Below are 23296 nucleotides of genomic sequence, written 5' to 3'. Positions count from 1 at the left end.
GATTGCAAACTTGATGTCAAACTTGATGCCAAGCTTGATATCATATGTGGCTTTGGAGATGCTGTTTCTTTGCCGGATAATTGTTTTCCTGTAGCTCTCAGTCATAGAGAATCACATAGAGAATAAGTGATCTGCTAGTTGCCTCTTGGTCTGTCTAGTTCAAGATGGAGATAACCGACTGCAGTGTCTATCTGATTGAGGTCTTTTGCTTCTGTTTGTTTGTGATATGTTAATGTGGGTGCGTGAGGTTTTAAAATGTCATGACAAACCATTCAAAGTATCCAAAAATCAGAATATAAAGCCACTAAATGTCTCAATGAATGAATCCACATAACGTCAATTTAAATCCACACAAAGTCAGTTCAAATTCACGTATAAGATGTCAAATGCAATTCACCTCATCAAATACTTGTACCTTCTCAAAGTGAATGTTAAACTAAGAACGATTTTCGTAAACACATCCACAAAAAATCTAATTTTATTCCATACGAAATTTATTCAATGCTATTCCCCACATTCGCTCATTGAATACCTACGTGTATACACATCATTCAGCATTCATTGCTTCCATATTAAAATGTTTACCAATCCATATTTAACTAGACATAATTTTACTCTGCATAAGACTGCTTGGGCAACTTAATCTTGTATCTCAAACAAACTAAAATTTTCTGGAGAGGGGAAGAAAACAGTTTTGATTTAAGTTTATCATTGAAATGATAACAATGGAAAACCTCTTCAATTGAGATACAAGGTCCTAACAACCCTCTGATGATATAATGTAACTTAACAACCCATCATCTATTCCGTATTATTTTTATGATACATTATATCCCAAGAAGACTTAGAAATATACACATTGCATTGCTCACTAATGACCTGCTTTGCATATTCCCCAAATATTTGTGTACCACATTTGTGGATGCATTGATAGCAAATATATGTTTTCAGTAGATAATCTGATTTCTTAATACGCAGCACCAGATTGAGGAGGAGATTACAACAGCGGGACGTCATCGCTCCCCCATTTCACAGACGATGATGCAATTATTTATGCTTATTTATTGTTATTGATTGATGTTTCAAGTTCAAAGTTGGTACAATGTTTTGCCCATATATACCTATATATCTATATCATTCAGTTTCAACTCCCCCATTTATGTCTTAATATTTTCTTGAAATGCAATCAGATTCTGTTCCAAAGAAGAGAGCCAAACAAAGAAGCTACTAAAAACTGAATAATTGTCAGGGCCATTTTTCCCGGCAAAATTATTAAAAAAGAAAATTCTTGAAATCTGGAAATCAAGATAATATATGCATCCATTTGTAATCCTAATACCCATGACAGAGTATGACAAACATAACAAAATAAACCTACAGTGTCGTGTGAATGAGCTCTCATTGGCTGAATGGGTACCACATGATATAGTTGGTTGATTCTTAAAGGTATTGTTTAACTTTGTGAGCAGCCAATTTAAAAAATTCTCAAACCAAGATGAAACATGTGTACAAGTGCATGTATTAGAACTAATAAACCCTGAAAACAACCATTATTGAGAATGAAAAGCTAAAACTACAAGGCAAACCCCGATTTTGTAAATAGGTGTCTTATAGACGCCTAAATAGTACACATAAGTGTATGGGATGAAATTAAGATGGTGTTTCCGGTCACTTTGTATTTCAATTTTTGAAGCACTAAATAATTATTTTCGAATGCAATTTTTTCTGGGTTTCATTTTTGTAACATATCACAGACACAGGTGACAAGTGTGACCTTCTAGCTCAGATTTTTTAAAAGTCAAACCAATGTTAACCAATCACTTTAATCGTGCAGTTTTGCTTTATTTAGGAAAATAGTGAGTTACATACCCTAGATCTGTGAAACAATTAAAAGACTAAACATTCTTATGTCAAGACTGGATCTCACATTGATTGAGTCCTCTGTCTGCAAATTGGAGATGAAATTCAATATTCAGAATATTACTGACAAGCTAATTAGCAGAATAATTCTGCTAATTAGTTTGTCAGTATATACAGATGACCTTACAGTAACAATGACATTCAGAAGCCTCTTATGTTATACATGAAGAATTCATCTATTTTCTTTTCATAGCACAATCTGTGTTTCAGGTACATTTAGGGTCATTACTCTCTGCGGGTATTGATGGTCTTTGTTTCAGGAAAGAGTTTGTTTTATAGTAAATAAGGATGAGCATTTGGGTCTTTGCTCAGGAATGCAGGGCCGTAGATGCTTTTATTTTATTATTGTACAGTAAATTCACTCTCTCAGTCACAATCACACTGTAAATTACACACATTATATGTATTGATTCACATTAGTTTGGATTATTATATTTTATTTAATTTGTTCAGCAACATTCATTTAGTACACATACTTCATCTAAAAGAAAACAACAAAATATCATCAAATATTTTGGCAGAATTAAAACAATTTTCAATATTTAATTTCAGTTGTGATAAAATATGGAATTCCTCTTCTCATACTGTATGTTTATCTTTTCTATTTATTTTGTATGTATCCATGTGTTCTTAATTATTCTTCAGTTTGTTCATAGTGTTAGTGCTCTAACTGTCTATTTTCAGATGCTAAATATTGTGGATATTTTTCTCTCCATGTACGTGTTCATCATGCCATCATTGTGATTTTGTAGCTTATCAAATGATGTATTACTCTTTTCAAATTACAGAGAGCTTATTTTGTTCTTTTCAGTGTTTTCAAATAATTTCTAGATTTATAATTCTAGATAAGTTTCAAAATAATTTTCTGATAATTCCAAATTATCTGAATCCCATGCAGTGGGGTAAACAAGGGAAATTTATATTTCTATTTGAGTAAAAACCCACAACCCTGACAGATGGCTTTATATTCAGCAGACGTTCAGCATTTATAAATAATAAATTAATTGCATTTTTGTACAACAATATATTGGATACATATTCAGAGAAAAACAGGAATAAAAGGAAGTGATTGGAATTCATGAATATTACAGAAGTAAGCTTTCTTTAATTGAAAGTTGTAAAAATCTGGTTACATTACAAAGTAGCCTTTTTTTATAGGGTGAACCTTAGGTTCTATCTTATGAGAAGTACCATTCATGAAATCAGTCTAAGTCAAGGAAAGCCAAGGATGCCATTATTTATCACCAAGATTAGAAATATTTTTGTAATAAAGTGCTTTCAGGGTATTTCGACTATGGTCCTATCTACCAAAAGTCAGAATTATGTGTTAAAACAGAGGAAGCAAAAGTTATTTCAATGACATTTGTTCCAGTGACATTTGATCCAGTGAAAAATCTACATAAAACATAAAACTTAAATCTTAAACAAAACATTTTCCTCATGTGACAGAAGTTACTCACGAATGAAAATTCCAACATTTGATTCGCCGAGAGCACATTAGTTGGTGAAAATCAATACTTCGTGAAATGCTACACTGCAAAAATACTGGTGATAGTTAAACACCCACTTGGTATCCATCTATATAGGAAAACACAGTGAAGTGTTGAAACATCAACACTTCCGTTTGATTCTTAACTGGTGTTGTTTTCAACACTTCCATGATATTTTCCGATATAGATACCGGGCTGGTGTTAATCAACACCAGTGTTTTTGCAGAGTACCATGAAGACAGGAGCACTTGTCACTGGAGATTGCTTGTGGTCAGTTTGTCATGTAAATTATTTTGTAATTACTGTGTTTTTATTATGTCATTATATAACATTTATATTGAATCTTGTAATACTTGTTCTGTGAATGAATAATAAATATTTTTAGGGATGCTGTGTCTGTGGGCTCAAGCAGTATGCTGTCGCTTTACATTGCCCATGGCGACGACCTCAACATCACCTCCCATGTGCGTTTGGTGGCGCACCTACTCAATCAACTCTCCCATGTCTTTGACGAGGATCATGATTCTGACCACTGTCACGTAAGATCAAGGAAATTGCAAATTTACAATTTTATTTCATGATTTGTTTGTATATTTGTACAAGTTCCATGCTTCATTCAGTTGGTGTCAGTTGACAATCAAATTACAAATGAAAGCTTTATGGATCATTTTTAGAACCTTTGCTGAAATTACATTTGTTATCAGTAAATCAGTAAATGTGCATTATTGTTTCTGTTTTAAAGACCAGGGCCCTGTCTTACAAAGAGTTGCGAGTGATCCTATCGATCAAAACTATGGACAGCCAGCAATGTTAACATCTATTATGCATGTTTGTTAAAAATATTTTCTATGGTATATGTTTATGCATTCATTTTTTTTTCTTAAAAATTCACTTACAAAGGACATTTTTTGACACCGATGGATTTCCATAAGGTTATGATTGATTGGATCAGTTGTAACTCTTTGTAAGATTGGGCCCAGACTTTGTGCTTGAATATGCTTGTTTTTGCCAATGTCTCGTCAATTACTCAATACCTTTGGCACATATTGTTTGTAACATACATGTACCTTGACATTTGAGTGGTTATTTGATTGGCATTTATTTTAAAGTTGTGCCTAAAGTTATGCATAAAGTTGTGCTAACTTTACAATGGCGTTATCCTTCCACAGGTCATTGCAGAGAGATGTGCAATACGTAGTGCCATGCTTGAAGGTATTCTAGCGCTACCTATCAGAGATGAGTATGAAATTCTTCAGGTTGTCGGTGCCATCAATGAGGTGTCTTCTGTTCCAGTTGAGGTAAGTAATCTTGTTCCTGTAGTCATATTAGAGAATAAATATCCATTATTAGATTATAATTCTGACCTTTCTTATTTTTCGTATGCATTCCACATTGCTCTGCACATCCCGTTGTCCAATACAAGAGTAATATGGTGGGACTTTATCGATATGAAAGTTTATGGTAAATATTGCTCTTTTTCTTATTTAAATATGTATTTTGTTGGTGTTAAATAATGTTTTTACCTTTGTGTTTTCAATTTGATCTTTCCCTATTTGTGTAATCTTTTCAACATTACTTAATATTGATTTTAAAAAGAGAATTGGTTTGCTAAAGTAATGCAAATTTCTTTTTTTTTAGGGGCGGGGTGTACAGCGGTTAATTCCTATAAAATCCAACCATATTGGATTAAGCTTGTAGACTTACTTTTGCTTGAACAGGAGTGTGTATAGGGTATGAGGCAAGGGAATGGTGGGGGGGGGGGGGGTCATGAGCCCTGGGAGCTGCCTTTTGGGGGCAATATAGGCAAAATTAAAAACACACCCCTAAACTTTATGTACATTTTGTGTTAATTAATTATGTCTTCATTCCAGCTAAATGCACCATGCCAGAGGCAGATATCCGGCCTCCTGACGACCCTAGCAACGTCAAGCGCCCGTTGCAGGTGGGAGGAGCCCAGTCTCGCCCGTGATGCCCTGGAAGTGATGACAATGGTAGCTTCCAACATCTTGGAGTCATTCCATCATAACCACACTGAGGAAATCCTGTCACCAGAGGAATCAAGAGACATCACAGAGAAGATGGTGACGGCCATGATTGACATGCTTCAGGTACGTCAGTGTGGCAGACATGTCAGTTATTCCCTTTTGATAGACTATAGTTTCTCCCTTTTGATAGACTAAAGTCTTTTTGGAAAAAGTTGTTTGTATAAACCTCTAGAGGCACTTTGGGGACAAGAGTTGGGAACAGGTCAATTTCACACAATTTCAGTGTGCTAAATCTGATCCATTACAAAAAAGATAGCAGTAACCTTGTCTGTGAAGGTGAATATTGAAAAAGCTTGAAAATAGTCTGGCTGTCTTTTTTTTGCTAGTAAGGTGATCAAAACATTAGAAATTTTCTTGGGAAATTGTCTGTTAAATCAGAATCTGAATTGTATGAAATAGATCTGTTCCCAACTGTCTCCCAAAGTACTTTTAGAGTTCAAATTTTCCTCACATATGTCTCGTCTATTATGGATTTGCTCATTCCCCTATCTCTTTCTCCGGCACGCATCACAGCCTTTTCCCATATACATAATGCATACTCTAGATGATATTATGCTGAGCCATGGGTCCCTACCTAGAATTAGGTGAATTGCTCGGCTTTGAATTTGGCACCTCTGATGTGGGGATACTAACTAAATAAATTGAAAGCATCATATTTGAAGAACTTGGACACCTTTTTAGGTGAGTTTGCATGGAAATATGACATCACTGTCAAACATACATATTCATGTACTTTTCTTTACAGGTGTATCTTGGTCACATGACCACTGAGAGTGCAGCAATGATACTCACAAGTCCCCTGCTAAGCCTCCAGGGGTCCAGACTAGGTACCCTGGCTGGAGCCACCTTCTCGGCTGGGGGTGCAACCTTTACCCTCCCACCGGGCTTGGATGCCTTGGTAGGCAAACCTCAGGCAGAGGATAGTTGGACTGACAGGTACCGCTGGAATTACCCTTGCTACGACGCCCACATGGTGACATACGTGGACAACCCTTTCATGTGGGGTCAAGGTGCAAATAAGGTAGGGTAAAATTTGAACGAATTCGAATAAATTGTGTTAGTGTCCCACAGTGGGGCATGAAGACAACATCAATTTGATTTCTTTCTAATTGCTGAATATAATGATGGATATTATGAAGTTTAAATTCACATCGCTCCGTACAAGCCTTGCATGTGACTTGCAGGTAACTATTTATTATACAGGCAGGTCACTCGCATTGACAGTATCTCACACACATGTTGCCAGCAGGAGCGCACGCAAGTCTGATTTGCCCGCAGAAAAGTTTTGAACATGCTCAAAACTTGTTCCGGGTGAGTTGAGGGCGATTACTCTCAGGTGACCGGCAAGTCACATGCAGTTAACCTGCTTGAGGAAGGCAGGTTACCCATGGATCTCTGGCTATGCTTGTTATCTGCGGGCATTTTGTGTGCGAAATACAGGTGAATTACTGGCAAGCGACGGTCATGATACTGCCAACATACGTGTAGTTGGTGAGTTCTGCGGGAGAGGCAAGGGCAAATCTGTCTACTGGTCAGTTGCAGCCAAGATAATTGCGTTTGTTTAGCACCTCTCTTAATCACGAGGCAACCCACACGCAAGCTACAGTTTTATGCAGGTTTTCAGTAGATAAAATTTTCACGGAAGCTTGCACATGCCACTCTCGCGCCTTGCTCGCAGGGCACATGCAATACATGCAAGTTGACAGTAACTTACACGCGTCCCTGCAATTCTTGATTGCCGCAGAAATTTTGTTGTGCGTTGGAAAATATCTGCCCGCAACTCACCGCAAGGTTTGCACGGAACGATGTGACAGGGTCTTAAGATTGATAATGTTGTTGTTGTTGTTAGTAACTGTTTTGGTGATGATAATGGTGATGATGATGATGGTGATGATGATGATGATGATGGTGGTAGTGATGATGATGATGATAATGGTGATGATGAAGGTGGTCTTGGTGGTGATGGTGAAAGTAATGGTGTTCATGATGATAATGGTATAAATAATGAAGATGACGATGGTGATAGTGGTGATGGTGGTGATGATGATAATGGTGATGATAATGATGATGATTGTGGTGATGATGATGATGATGATGATGATGATAATGGTGATGATGGTGGTGATGATGATGATAATGGTGATGATAATGGTGTTGATAATAATGATGATCGTGAGATGATGATGGTGGCGGTAGTAGTGAAAATGTTGGGTAATGATTATGGTGACAAGGAATAATGCTTATGACGGTCCTGTCTCTGATTCTACATACAGGTCACTACACCTGTAGCATCTCTTGAGCTATTCTCCTGTGATGATGATGAGCCCAGCTTGGTAAATGTCTCCAATCTTCCTGCTGGAGAAGAAATCCTCATTGACATTGACAACTTATCTGAAGAGGTTTGAACCATATTTTGATTGATTAGTAGGCTTAAATAAATTCGAGATATTCATTCTTGTCTTTTTATCTTATCCTCTTCTTTACTTAGTATGCAGAGTGGGTATGAGCCCTTGATGATTTGAATTGATATTACTAGCTGCTATGAATATTGTATTTTGTATTTGTTTTGATTTTCTTGATGACATACATCAAGCGAAAAGTTTGATAAGCCTGTTCACGTTGTAAACTGTATTTCAAGGATCCACCAATGTCTGTTTTATTAACATTATAAATAACCAGACTATTATTGTTTTTTTTCAATTCATCTTTGTTTTTGCCAATCAGTTGCAACTTTCGTATAACTACACCTTTGATCCTGCATATATGAGCGTGCATTCTTTCAACGTCTCCCGGACTAACATGTATCAGAGTTTTCACATCTCCATCAGGCTTACTCCGATACAGCGCCCCATCCCAATCACAGTCCTGTTAAGGTGAGAAAACTCTTCAAATTAGTTTTAATATAGTAATATAATATGAAATTGGAGATCATTTTAATGTATTATCTATTTAAAATTCATACAAGCATTATTGGAGAGGAAACTAAAAGCACAAGACCAGAACAAAGGCTTAATTAAATCGTATTTTATGTTTTGAATCATGATTTGCAGATATAAAAATTTGTTCAATCTTGAAAGGCCTGAATTTCCTTCCAGAAATTGAGGCAGTTGTTTAAAATGTGATTTTGCAGAATACTCCTCTAACAAACAGTGAAAAAGCATGTAACTTGGATTGTATTTAACTTCTTCCTACCTTCCAACTGTTCTATAGTTGTATTGGCTCCTAATGTGTGATTTAACAAGAAATGTTGTTCACTGATTGGTCACTGGTTGGTCCCTGTATTAAGCCTATGTGAATTTCAGAATTCAGTAACCAAAGGGTTGTAAGTGATTCATCTTCATTTGCACAGGTACGGAGTTGAGCCAACACCCACAAGGTATGATCTGTGTTGGAGTCACAATGATGACATCAATCGCATTGATATCTTCCTGCCACCAGACAGCTTCAATGGTAAGCCCTTCTGCCATGAAATAAAAAAAATGTTTGTCTCTGTATTAAACAGAGGGAAGAATTTTTTTTCTTTGGGCATGGAGTGGGGACCCCTTGTATTATAATAATGGTCTTTATTGATACTTTAAGATATTCCTTACAGCCAAAGGCTTAATTACAAATGCTTGTACAATGATTCTCTTAAAAAATTGTTAAATTGTAAATAAACATCAAAAGGTTGATTAACATCTAATAAGTACACAGTAAAGGTTTAACTCCATTAACCTTGCAAAGATAATCAGAAATAAATATGAATTTGGAGTATGTGAATCATGGAAGTGACATAAAATTCATCCAGGAATTATTCTATTCGTCATTTTAGCAAGATCAAGTTACAATGTAAAGACGTGAGTACAAAGAGGGAAGAAACAAGGATGTCTACAGTACAAGTTCAGATTGCATGTTGTCAGATCTTGGGACTGAAATTCCCAGTCTGGTAATAGATTTGGTTCTGCTTGAAACGAAAGTAGTTACCACTTGCAATAATCACACAATCATTCAATATCTATATGTAACATAAATTTAATTCAGAGCGACCAGCTCTATAAATGTACATATAGTTAAAGAAATTGAATAATCAGAATTAAATCATGAATCACATGCATATCAACATAACATCAAACTGTATTTAGCAGTTAACATCAGCATGAATTAACCTATACTGAATATGTTGCAATATGTATCTAATGAGAGTGATTTATTTATATTTAGGTTTTTAATCAAGGCCTAATAATTTGGCATCCAACGTGACAATATTTTTGGTTATTAATTCCACCAATTAAGTTTCATCAAAAGAGGGTTTACACTTGGATGAATACCTACACTGGACCGTAGTATATCTAATCTGGTTATAATTTATATAGTTCAGAACAAGGACCCCTTTGACATCGTCAATGACTATCGTTGGTCCGATGAATATAGTCGTCTAAGAGCGAGCGGCGGTGGCTTCGACGACGCGAAGTAAAGCGAGCGAACTCTCGACGAAAAGCCAGTCCAGATTCGCGGACGAAATGATGGGGGCTGAGAGCCACAGTACGAAGATTGCTACGATGAATCACAAGTCACGAACTCTGAGTTCGAGGATGAAGTACGAGCCCAGCTCGTCCAGTTCTTAGAAACAGTCGTGCCTGGTGAGATGAGGGCAGATGTGGTGGCTTTACCTGGCCTGTGCTGCCTGGATCCAGCCTGCCAACGATGGGGATTAAGACTCAGCTGTGCCTGCACTACACAGCCTGCAACATTCACCCAAAGTAATGGCCTACGAGAACCACACCCTCACACTCCGAGTTAAGACCAAATGTGGAAGGGTCTTCCTCTCCCGAGAATCAAACGATTTCTGATTTGCTTTTACTCAAACACCACTCCATCTTGACTCTCACAAAGACAAAGTCATTAACATTCTCAATATTCCTCTGCTTTACTCTTCCACGCTGAACATATCCAATTAAAACTACTCAACTATCCAAGCTTTAATTTCACCTATTCAAAACTCCCATCTCAAACATTCTCAACAGTCTTTTCCTCTCATACATAAAAACAAACATCTATAGAATTTTAGAGACCCATTGAACTTAACAAAATATATCAAGTTAAATGACCCAATGCTCATGACCTAAGCTTGTCAAGAAGTCAAAGTAAAATTCTAATCCTTACACCCCAGCGGGTTTGATCACTTACTTAAAGATACAGTTGATTGACTCTGGGACTATGACAAGAGTCAACCACCCAAATTCCTTTTATTATATACAAGCTGAACGGTTACTAGGGGTTAACACTAAATAGACTTACAGTCGCATTGTGACACATGTATACAAAATATCCTTTGTTTTTAAATATTCACTCAGTCTCAGGCAGGTATTACCTGGCTCTTGTTGATGGTGAGTTTGGTGAGACGGTGTTCCGTCAGGACGGTGATCAGACCAGGGAGTATCTACTCAAGATGTGGTGGGGAGAGTGCCTCTATTGGGATCCTTCAGAGGGTAAGCCGAGGAGATCAAGTTTCTTTGTGTTTTGATAAAATTCTGAGGTACCTTGTTTTAAGTGACAGCCTCTTCTTTTGCTCAGGTATCCTGCAAACGGCCTTTCATGATTAATTCTTACACTGCATCATAAACAAAACTATGGTGAATACAAGAATGCCAGTATGAAAAGATGCATAGTGCCTTCATGGAGGGATTCCTGCCAATAGACATGGCCGCATACATTCGTAATTCTGAAGCTTTGTTATTTCGAAGGTTTGGATATTCCGAAGGTTCATTATTCCGAAGGTTCATAATTCGGAAGGTTCGTTAGTCCGAAAACGAAATGATTAATGAACCTTATTTTGTTTTCTGACTAATGAACCTTCGGAACAACGAACTTTATTTCGTTTTCGGATTATCAAACCTTCACAAATGTTTGGATTAACGATCCCTTTTACCTTTTCGGATTAACGAACATCGAGGTCTAGGCAATTACGCACCTTCAGAATGAAGAACCTTCGGAATTACGAAGTGTAACCGACATGGCATAGACTTTTGACAAGTTACCCAAAGTGAACACTAATCCATGGAGATTTAAAGTTATTAAAGACGGAACTAGCATAGGCAGGATAGCACTGTGATTGTTACCCCATGACCTAGTAAATCATTCTCACCGGTATGAAAAGTGAATTTAAAGGTAAAGATGTTGCTCCCCCACCCGCTTCATCCTGCGTGCACTCCTTTTCACGTGCAGTGGGGATGTAATCATACATCACTTGTAGCTAAAGCATCCTGGGACTAGAAACAGTTCCAGAATCCAGATGGTTCTGATACTGTATAGATTCAAGTATCCCGTGATCAGTGCTTAAATGTTACAAGCCCACTACACAGTTCAAATGAAACCCATCTTGAAATTTGTGTGGAACTTTGGGTTATCAAGCTGCTATATTGAGCTCGAATGTTCGCCATACATGTAGATTTATGAAAACAAATTACTTTCAGTTATTGATTATATACCACGAAAAGCTATGACACACCTCTAATTCTATCAAAGTGAATTCTTTTATTTTTTAAAGTGTTAATTCATCACTTTGATAGTATTGATGCTAGCTATACTGTTGCTTTTTCTTTTTTAGTGAGTTGGTCACCAGACGGGTGCTCTACATCTTCTACATCCACCTTTGATACCACACAATGCCTGTGCACCCATCTCAGCTCCTTTGGAGTTAGTTTTGTCCCCATCCTCAGTATTGTCACCTTTGTAGACATGCAGCTCTTCGTTGGGTAAGCCTTGATTCCTTCACCTTTGTCCATGTCTATTGTTATGCTAGGTACAGTATTAAACCAATTGGAGACTCAATGATTTCGCTAAAAGCATGTGTTTTCCATGGACTTTAGATATGCGGGCTCATTCTTCAATGGGTTTAAGTATAAAGTTAGTTTACCCCTCACTCTGTATTTAGCCCCCCTAGATACCTTGTTGAAAGTCAGAGTCTTATTTTCCCACTGGAATGCTGCAGGCAGATTATCATTCCAATCCTCACATTTCACCATAGATAAAACAATTTGGAATGCAGGAAAGCCACTACAAAAAAGATGCATAACCTACCATTATAGGAGGAATCTTGCAAATAGACGCTATTATTAGTGCTTCAACATGTATATATTTCATCTTTTACCCCTCTGAATTACAGGCCGAATGAGAATCCAGTGACGTACATGTTTGTTGCTGGGTTGATCGGAGTGTATGCTCTTTTGTTTATATACTGTTACTATGCCGACCGTCATGATGAGAAGAAGCAGGGATTGATCTACTTGAAGGATAACCAACCAGGAGATAAACAATAGTGAGTACATTGTTTTAACAACAGCTTTGCTGGAAAAAGTGACTTCATTTTTTTAGGTTAGCCAAGTAACTCTTGATGCAGAGCCATATGTTTAACATTTGAGATACTTGAGAAGAAAATATTAAAAAAAAAATAAATTTTTATTGCAGCGGTGTCTGTAAATCATTTCATGAAAGGAATTATCAGATCTTTATCCAAAGTCTTATCTGCCATACTTTGGCAAAATTAAGCAAGTTACAAAAGTATCATTGTTGTAAATGAGCAATGTGTGGTCTTCATTTACATACATGTAGGCATATAGTGTAATGCAATTTAACAGCATATTTTCTTCAATCTCTTTCCGTAGAATGATAATTTCCCCATATTTTTCCTGAATGTGCATCATATAGAAAGGATGTTTCATAATCAACAATAACTCAAATTTGACTGATGTGTCACTTGCTTCCTTTTGCCAAAGTTATGCAATGATTTATCTGACAGTTACAATAATCATAACTAGACACCTGTTTTAGTCCACTCCATAGTGACACATAGATAGACAGCTGTGCTTCTCAGCCAATGAAAACAAAAGGATAGTTGTCAGATCTGTTAACCTGTCAGATTGCAGTGTTGATGAAACACTCCCCTTTTATCCAGTGCTAAAAATGTTATAAGTTGTCAGCTCTGTTTCATAAAACCAGTTGGTTAATGGTTTTCACTGACAGATTTTCACGAAGCAGATCAGAAAATTAATTATTGTTCAGAAGTAAGCAAAGGACAGTTTTGCATTCTGTCAATAGGCTTCTTCAAGCTCTGGTCAATGCAATACCCACTTCTGTGAATTGGATTCACTCAAAAGTCATTCCCTTAATAGAGACAAAGTAACTGCTATTAAACTACTTGTATGCTAGAACTTATTTGATAGAGACTTTACAATGCCTTTAGATCAGTTCAGCTTTGTTTTCAAAAAATTTCTATTGAAACGATTTAATCTGCCTTATTGTCTGTATCAATCATTAGCTATGACATCACCGTTGAGACTGGGTTCCGAACTGCAGCAGGAACGACGGCAAGGGTCAGTATCGTCTTACATGGAGATGAGGGACATTCAGAGACCAAAGAACTCATCTGCGATGACAAACCAATCTTCGAGAGGAATTCACGAGATAGATTTATCATCAGGTATGTTTTTATCACAGTCTAGATGACAAGTTTGAGGCTTGAAATTTTCCCGCCGAGCTGCTAAGATAGGGCAAGCAGGTGCTTGAAATTGTAACAAGTCTGGAGTAAAAAACAAGATACAGGAGAGATTTCCAGTTTCTTCCTTTCTCTCATTTTTTCTTCATGTTTATGATTATGCAAGTAGTAAGCTTTATTTTTCGACTCTTTGTAAGAATACAATTGTGTTAACAAAGGTGTTATAGATCATTTGTTATTAGATTATTTGATTTTTCTTCCTTTCATTAATTTGGTGGCAGCAGTGGGATGATCTCATCCTTTGGCCTAGTAAAACAAAGCTTTGCAATCAATTGGAAATGTCAAACAGTGATTGTGATTGGGTGATTGTGGATATTTTGATCAATATGTACATATACTGCTCAACACCACATTTGAAGTTATGATAAATGATCACTACTTTTTTTATTGGAACATTGATCGAGCCATGGCCCATATGAGTACAGTTTAATTGGGAAAGAATTATTTTGATTTGCTGTATTTGAATATTCTATAGAGGTTTTACAGATCAATATGCATTCAGATTTTGTTCTAATACATAGGATTTTTTAAGCCTTACAAAAGAAATGTTGAATGAATTTATTGCTTTTGTACTCCATTTTATTATTGTTTTCATTGGACCTTGAAAATGTGATTGTGATTTTAAAGTAAGTATAAATTCACTGTTTGTTGTGAATTTGATCTATTGTGTGTGATTGTTATTTCTTTATTGCATTGTGTGATGTATGAACCCTTTCTTAAAACATTAATATCTTTTGAGATGAATGCATAGGGAAAATAGAAAAAAATGATTTTTTTCCATTAGAAAAGTTCTGTTCCATGCACATATTTGATTTGCTATTCTCACATTTTCAAAATTTGTATTTGATTTGTTCACTTTGTCTCTGAATATAATAATGTTTCCTTTCCTATGTTGTCGTGGATTTTGTCTCAATTTAATTTCTTGATTTTGTTAAAATTTTGTGCACAATTTGTAACACACCAATTTTGTGATGCAGTTCTATTGTGGTAAAACATGTAGAAACTATGTGTATTACGATTTTGAAAAATTATATGTTGGTCTAGGGTAAAGCTTTTGCCTTTATTTGTTTTGGCTGTTACCAAACTGAGATACAAGCATTTCCTCTAGTATTTTATTATATTATTTCACTCTGTCATTTCATTTGTCTCATGATATTCAATGATTGCTTTAAATCAAGTGAATACATGAATGTTAGAAATGAAGGTGCATTATATGCACTAGGTAAAAACCCTTTCAAAAGGGCCCCAGTACACTAACTTTCCATACACTGTATAGGGAAAGCTGCCATGAAAACCTGTGCATGATTAAACCAATGGATGTGATTTTCTACAAACGTACCTTACCAGCTTATCCTATCTCCTATCTGTGGAGCGTTGTGGCCCAGTGGATTAGTCTTCGGACTTTGAAACAGAGGGTCGTGGGTTCGAATCCCAGCCATTGCGTAATTTCCTTCAGCAAGAAACTGATCCACAATGTGCTGCACTCAACCCAGGTGAGGTAAATGGGTACCGGTAGGAAGTAATTCCTTAAAAAGCTGTGTGCGCTATGAACGCCTAGCTTAGCCGGGTAATATAGGAGCGCCTTGAGCACCTAACAAGGTGGATATGTGCACAATATAAATACCCTATATTATTATTATTGTTATCTTGGTATTATACTGTCATTGGTATAACTCCTCCACAATATTGTTCTCTCATTGACTAGTGTCCCAGAGTCCCTTGGAAACATCCAACGGCTTCAGCTATGGCACAACAATGCCGGGCTATCACCTAGCTGGTACCTGAGTAGGGTCTCGGTACGTGATCTTCTGACAGGGCAGAAATGGTTCTTTATCTGTGAGCGCTGGTTTGCTGTGGAGGAGGATGATGGGAAGATAGAACGAGAGCTTCTGGTGGTTGAAGATGGGGTTGGTTTCACAAAGGTAGGTCATGATAGAATTTCAAATCATTTTGTAGTTTGAACCTTCCCCAGGTATACGATTGTTGGTTTGTGGTGGAAGAGGTTTTTGGGAAGATGAAATTAGAGTCTGGTGATTGAAGACGGTGTTGGTCTCACATAGGTAATGTTATGAAAGAATTCCAAAGGATTTGAGGGTAATACCATTGAATATGTAGTTATTAAGACAAAATGTACATCGCTGTTGGTTTGGAGTGAAACAGGATGATTGGAAGTTTGATGGTGGAAGATTTGGGTTTTACGAAGGTAAGGTCATGAAAAAAAAATTCAAAGGATATTTGGGGACATAAATGTTGCATATTATGTATTATAATTTCACTAAATAATAAGTAAGAGATGTTTTATGCTATTCTGTCTCCTTTGTCATTCTCTTTGCAATCTCCAGGCTTTCTTTGCCAAGGGAGCCCAGTACTTTGCAGACTATTACCTGTGGAGTTCTGTCTTCACCAGACCCCCATACAGTATCTTCACCCGAGTGCAACGTCTCACATGCTGTCTCTGTATCTCCATGGGTTTTATGTGTGTCAATACACTCTGGTACCAGAAACTAGATAAGGAGGTAGGTTGGATGGGTTTATGTAGGGAGTATGATGCCAGAGCCCTGTAGCGCAAAGTCTTATTGCTTGGCCAAATTCAATGCATGATGACACTGATCACTATGATGCAATCAAGCTTAAAAGTGAAGTTCACCCTGACGAATAGTTTGTTTTGAACAAGTAGAAAATAATGAAAGAAAAATATTGATGAGGGTTTGAGGAAAATCCACCAAAGATTAACAAAGTTATTTGAGTTTAAAGTTTTTGATTTGTGACTTAATACTAGCAGCTACCCCGTATGCTATGTAATATAGAATGCATAATTTTTTTTCAATGGTTCTCGATGACTCATCGTTTCATTTCTTTCAGAAGCACGTGTGAAATAATGTTTCTATTGATATACTGAAGGTACAATAAAACCATTTTCTATTTTCTGAAAAAATGTAGTTTTATTGATTTAGCTACTCGCTACTCGTATATGACGTCACAAATAAACTTTAAAAAAGTTATTATATTTTTTATGGACTTTTCTCAAACCTTCATCAATATTATATACATGTATAATCTTTTCTGCTATTTTACAATAAACGTTTTGTCAGGATGAACTTCCCCTTTAAACATACTGTATGATCTATCACTAAGTTTTGTGTTATGTGCCCCAGAGGGATGTTTCACAATTAGTTAATTTGTCCAACAATCATTCTTATGTATAAATGGCTTTTCACATTGATGAAAGAGCACAAATATTTAATCTTATTAAAAATCACACAACTTGGTATTTAACTAAATCTTTACCATATAAGATTGGATAGTTGTGAGAATGTTTGGTAATGTGACATTAATTTTGTAGATTACACCATGTTATGTAATTACACCAGGTAATGTGCATGCTATTTTTAAGTGGGACTCCAGCAACTAGACATGGCTTAGAAAGTATCATGTAAGGTTTTATTTCCTCTCAACTCTCTCACTTAATCTTTTCTTCATCAGGATTCTGAGCTTGGGGTGATTGATGTATCCGGAGAAGCAGTCCTTGTTGGAATCGTGACAGCTCTTATTGCTATCCCTATAAACTTCCCCCTCATCATGCTCTTCCGGAGGTCAAAGGTAAGAGAAGCGATCGTTAAGAACCCACTGCACTATTCGTATAAGAGTAGGGGGAAACCCCGGTGTAGTGGTCCACCTGCATTCCCCCCAATCAGTTATATCGGGAGGAGAGACCTGCGCGGGTCATAGTGATTCAGTTCGCTTTTCGCCTCCCCAGGCACAGGTGACGCCAAACAAATAATAATAATAATTATTGAAGAGACTAATAGACCTTTTGCATTGACATCATCGGGCTGCCATCTGAGGCTAAGGCTGTTGCCTTGAATGCATTGATGATCTGCAGCTGGTGCATCTCTGACAACTCGGTTTATGTGTTTTCCTATATCCTCTGAAGGAGGGCGCTATGAGATGATGACATCATATGCATATGGTCTATTAACGCATATAACAATGACCAATATTTCATGTCTTGAATCATATAATGATTGAAAGGCTAATCAACATTATATTCAATTTCTTTTGCTTTCATTTCAGCCCTGGCGAATGCCTGGAGAAATGGGAGAGCTTTTCAAGCACATCAAATCCAATAACAAGCAACAATCTGGTAATTAATTTCCTTTCTCTCACAGGCATGTATATGTAAAGGCCCAAAGCACATATTTCAAAATTCGAAATTTTAAGGATAGGTTAGAAAAACACTATTTAAGAATTATGGAAATGATGGCAACCTTGTTCTGTTGGAAAGCTTCAGTAGAGTAACATTTCTAGGCATAAGGATGTTGTCATTAGGATACAAGCTTCTAACGGTTTATTTCCAAGTAATCTAATGCCAATTCATCCAATTGCCAACTCGTCTACTATCATTTAGTCTATCATCAGTTCGTCTACTCACCACATGGTCTACTTTCATGTAGTCAAATGCCATTCCGTCTAATAACCAGTTGGTCTAATAGCCATTTAGTCCATTTACCATTTGGTCTAATTAACCTAAAGTGTTAATTGTGCTAAATGAATGAAAAGAAAATGATTATTAGACCAGCTGGTTATTAGACGAAATGGTAAAAGAAGAAATGGTGATTAGACGAAGTGATGATTGGACCAAATGGTTATTGGACCAAATGGTTGTTAGACTAAATGTTGATGGAGAGAATGGCATGAGACTAAATGAAGGTAGACCGTGTGGTGAGTGGATGAGTTGTTGTGAGTTGTGACGAGTTTTAAAAGCCCACCAGTGTATGCTCCCTAATGGTGCCTTACTGCCTTGCCTCCTGCTCACGATGTTCAGACCTAAAGCATGTAGAGGTAATGGAATTTCCAATACAAGGTCAGTTGTAGACTTGTGGTTGCATTTGTGTACTTGGTGATTCAAGCCCTGAGGCTTTGGTCTGCCAGCTGATTCATGTTGCATTGGAACATTGCCATTAACTACCATGGAAACTTTGATTTTGATATGCTGTTCAGCCCCACTGCCATGGTAGTTACCATGATAGCAAAGTATTAAACTACTAGAGAAAGTTTTATGCATTGAAGCCCATATTCCCTGTTTATCTCCTTAGTTCAGATTTGTATTTCCGAAGGATTCTGGTGATATGTCAGAGAGGGAGAGAGAGAAATGAAACATTGTCTATAGTTATATTAACACAATAGAAAAGCTAAATCTGCAAAGGATTTTGTGTCTTATTACAGTTTTAATTGGCAATGTTGTCATGTGAAGAATTGGGTCAAATGTATCTGGTTGTAATGACATTATACAGAAAATTGAAGATAATTGAGAAATTTTCTGTTTTTTATTATGCATAAGACCCAGAAGAACAAACAGCTGCACAACTGTACAACCTTCAGAGATGGGCAAGGGAGAAGTGGAAACATAGACACAAGGTGTGTATCAATGGTTGTATTAATTCTCCTTATGAATTACTCACCCTATATACTAACTCAGGTGATGGTTTGTGCAGTGCTACACTACACGAACCGTTCGGTTGAGTCCATAGAAATTAGACCCTTGATTAGTGACTTAAAAGATTTAACAAAAAGAAGAAGTATTATTGATGCAAAAAAATGAACTTACTAAGCATTTTGAGATGTGCTCGAACGATTATCCACTGGTTCACTTCTTTTTCATAGTTCTATCCGTCTAGAAAATGGATAATTTAAAACCCTTCCCTATTCCTAAACATTAAAAATTAAATGTTAAACATTCAGTGCTCTATTTCTTTATTCCTGCATCAAATGTGTTCACAGTTGGTGCATATGATCATTAGGTAAATACTACATGTGTGTTCATGATGATGATGGGGTCAAACGGTCAAATGATATGAGGCCATGTGCATCGTTTTTCTTTTTACTTTTACCAGATTTTATCGAACAAGTTTGCATTTCCCATTTTAACATGACTTGTATCCAATAACGTTCAAAAATTTAATGCTCATGAATTACTATGTGTCAGTTGTATACATTGTTCTCATTGTTATATCCAATTTTTTTCATTTGAATTTTATGATTTTATGATAAAAGTTACGAGTATAGTTAAGTTGCCATGATATAATTACCATGGTAACAATGCCTAATTGCCAATCAAAATAAAGCATTCCATATAAATTACCATTTGATGGCAAAGTTAGCATGATAAATGAACTATTAAGCATCATCACCCTGGATGATACCAAAAATATATACCATTCTCCTTTGATAAGGCTTTTATAAACTTGTTATCATTTGATTGGTGATTTTCAGAGTTCTATCTTCAAGCACCTGTCTGAGAATGAGAGCAGTCGATCCAGCATTGATGCTCATAGCTACTCCAGTGGATTTGGTGAACTTTCTTCAGAAGACAGATTTAGGTATGTGGCAGCCATATAGTTCTCCTTGATAACCCGTTTCCTGTTCAAACATCACCACTTTGATAGTGACCTAGCGATACAGATTTACAGATGGATGAATATTCTATTTTGTTCAATAAAATGTAGACAAACAATCTTACATGGAAAGAGTCGAGTGTAAATAAAGTAATAATTACCATTGATTAATTTGTGAAAATATGTCCATAAAATATAAATTCAATTTAATTCAAGGTTAATTGAAATATGAGTCACAGCCAAATGGCTGATTTGGTCATGTATACAAAGTAAAAAAATCAATTGACTCATTACATATATATATATTATATATTTAATATATATATAAGTTTAGAATTGCAATTAAGAATTTTCTCTTAATATTGCAACCCTCTTTGACTATGCATAAGAAAGAAACATTAGTGATATCTTACATTAATTGGTATTTGCCCTCTACAAGCAGTGGCTGAACTACTGGGCATGTGCTCTGATCTACTGTATATCATATGTGAATTGCCAACATTCTGCATTTTCGTTCTCTTTGATAACTATTTGTATCAGGAAACTGGTGATTTCAAGGGGGTTTTGAATAAAACTTTTGTTGAATGCGACTCCAGGAATCAAATGCAAGACATTGAAAGCATACTTTGTATTGGCTGGCATCGGGTTGAATTCTGATATTGAGAAACAGGGAATTGTTTTCTGAGACCTCATGCTTGTGATTTCATTGACAAATTAACCATCAACCAATCAAGGTATCAGGATTTCGGTAGCTTATAACAAGCTGACATTGAAAATAATCATTTGTCATCAACATTATTCAGTCACAGCGCAATGTTCATGAAACATCTGTGATTGTCGCTAACAAACCACCCCTCAACCATTCAGATACAAGAATTTTAGTAACTTATAACACCCTTTTGTCGTCTAATTTGCCCACAGGGCAATGTTCACAGACAGTGACTTGACATCACCAGAGCTAACTGAGAGCTGGGAGTCTCTAGATACTGATCCCATTCCCTCCATGAGCCATAAGAAACTGAAGAGTCCCAAGATCTGGCTACCGCATGTCTTCTATTTCATCGCATGGGGAGGATCTATCTTCATTGTGATCGCATCTTCCGTTATCACAATTGTACTTGGTCTCAAGTAAGTATTGATTCTTCAGTCGGTCTTCCCTTATCCCGGCACTGTCTCCATTTTCTGATTAACTCTCCACACATTCATTAGGTGTCATTGTACATTATCAGTGTTTGTTTCTCACTGTGTCACTTGTGCATTTAGAAGGTAATTTTGGGGATATACCAGTATTTCCCTGGTTATAAATGGGAACTTGGTTGAATCTCTATACAGTGCGTATCAAAAAAAAAACGGGACAGTTTTGAAAAGTCTATAAAAAGTTGTTTCAAATCATATCTATATTTTGATGTTGATAGATGCTCTGAGATCTTATCTTTGAAATGCCATTCAAAAAAATTAAATTTGTTCATGCCTGAGCGAACACGGAACGTTTTTGTCGGGGGTTCAAAAAAAGGCTTGCGCCAAAATGGCAGAAATTAGAAATTTGATGATTAGACTTTTGGCTAATCAGCAGACTTCCTCTTAATCTTTTCATTATCTTTGCATAATTTTCGAATTATGTTGTCAAATTTCATTTACAAATTTATTTATTTACCTGAATTATTTTGTTTTTCATTTAAACTTCTTTTACCTTTGATTTGTTTTTCATAAGTAAGAAAAGAAGACTTTTTTTTTTAAAAGAAGACTTTTTGTCAACCCAAGTTGACAAGAAGATTTGCATTATTGGGAGAATTTGTAATTATTCGAATCCTTTTATAATGTGAAACAATAAATAAATCCATAAATCCTATTTTCAAGGGGTTATTGAATCCTTCACCAAGTTTAATTATGTGCTTGACAGGACAAACAGGAAAGGATTCATATCTTTCAATGGCAATGGTGTATTGAGTAAATTTTGAAGGAGCAAGATATGGCAGATCGGGTAAAATGTATTAAAAAGTTGTAAAGCGAGCAAGCAAACGTTTCCACTTTTTTATTAAAATATCAAATTTTGTGATGTTGACATAATATTCAGAAAATGATATCATATTTCATTTTCTATGTTTTCTTTCATTTTCCTTTTCACTTTTTTTCTTGGTCATGATTTTTTTTTTTTTTGGGGGGAGCACCCCGAGCCCCCATCCATCAGAATGCCACTGTTCAAAGGCACCATAACTTTGTAGCACGCAATGAAAGGATTTGAAAAAAAAAACAGGCTCTCCCATGTTCTTGCATAAAGAAGGAATATTCAAAGCTAAAAGAGAACATATTAAAAAGGAACAACATAAATATTCATGCAAATAAGTAAATTTGGAAGTGAATTTTGACCGCATAATTCGAAAATTATGGCAAAGATAATGAAAAGATTAAGAGGAAGTCTGTTGATTAGCAAGAACTCCGATCATCATATTCATCATTTTATGCCATTCTGGCGCAAGCCTCCTTTTTAACCCCAAACAAAAACATTCCGTGCTCGCTCAAGCATGAACGAAACTAAATTATTTTAATGGTATTTGAAGGATAAGACCTCAGAGCACCTATTGACACCAAAATATAGAGATCATAATTTGAAACACAAATTTTATAGACTTTTCAAATCTGTCCCGTTTTTTGTCTCACCTGCGAAGCAAAGTGAGACTATAGGCGCCGCTTTTCCGACGGCGGCGGCGTCAACATCAAATCTTAACCTGAGGTTAAGTTTTTGAAATGACGTCATAACTTAGAAAGTATATGGACCTAGTTAATAAAACTTGGCCATGAGGTTAATCAAGTATTACTGAACATCCTATTAGAGTTTCATGTCACATTACCAAGGTCAAAGGTCATTTAGGGTCAATGAACTTAGACCATGTTGGAGGAATCAACATCGAAATC

The 23296-nt window shown here is 36.3% G+C and overlaps 1 protein-coding gene across 1 annotated transcript in view; it reads left to right on the top strand.

The window, feature by feature from the left end:
- Window positions 1-23296, top strand: part of LOC121426107 (polycystic kidney disease protein 1-like 1) — a 115127-nt gene that overhangs the window by 63400 nt on the left and 28431 nt on the right. The window contains exons 32-49 of the mRNA XM_041622270.1: window positions 3796-3949; window positions 4580-4708; window positions 5282-5518; window positions 6201-6476; window positions 7729-7854; window positions 8180-8328; window positions 8805-8905; window positions 10789-10923; window positions 12042-12189; window positions 12600-12752; window positions 13752-13913; window positions 15694-15910; window positions 16331-16504; window positions 17472-17588; window positions 18063-18132; window positions 19330-19406; window positions 20262-20368; window positions 21305-21511. Coding sequence (XP_041478204.1) covers window positions 3796-3949; window positions 4580-4708; window positions 5282-5518; window positions 6201-6476; window positions 7729-7854; window positions 8180-8328; window positions 8805-8905; window positions 10789-10923; window positions 12042-12189; window positions 12600-12752; window positions 13752-13913; window positions 15694-15910; window positions 16331-16504; window positions 17472-17588; window positions 18063-18132; window positions 19330-19406; window positions 20262-20368; window positions 21305-21511 — 2739 coding nt within the window. The remainder of the gene's footprint in view (window positions 1-3795; window positions 3950-4579; window positions 4709-5281; window positions 5519-6200; window positions 6477-7728; window positions 7855-8179; window positions 8329-8804; window positions 8906-10788; window positions 10924-12041; window positions 12190-12599; window positions 12753-13751; window positions 13914-15693; window positions 15911-16330; window positions 16505-17471; window positions 17589-18062; window positions 18133-19329; window positions 19407-20261; window positions 20369-21304; window positions 21512-23296) is intronic.

This window comes from Lytechinus variegatus, chromosome 13 (genome assembly GCF_018143015.1).
Source record: "Lytechinus variegatus isolate NC3 chromosome 13, Lvar_3.0, whole genome shotgun sequence".
NCBI classification, from domain to species: domain Eukaryota; kingdom Metazoa; phylum Echinodermata; class Echinoidea; order Temnopleuroida; family Toxopneustidae; genus Lytechinus; species Lytechinus variegatus.
This window is presented reverse-complemented; position numbering and strand designations above follow the sequence as displayed.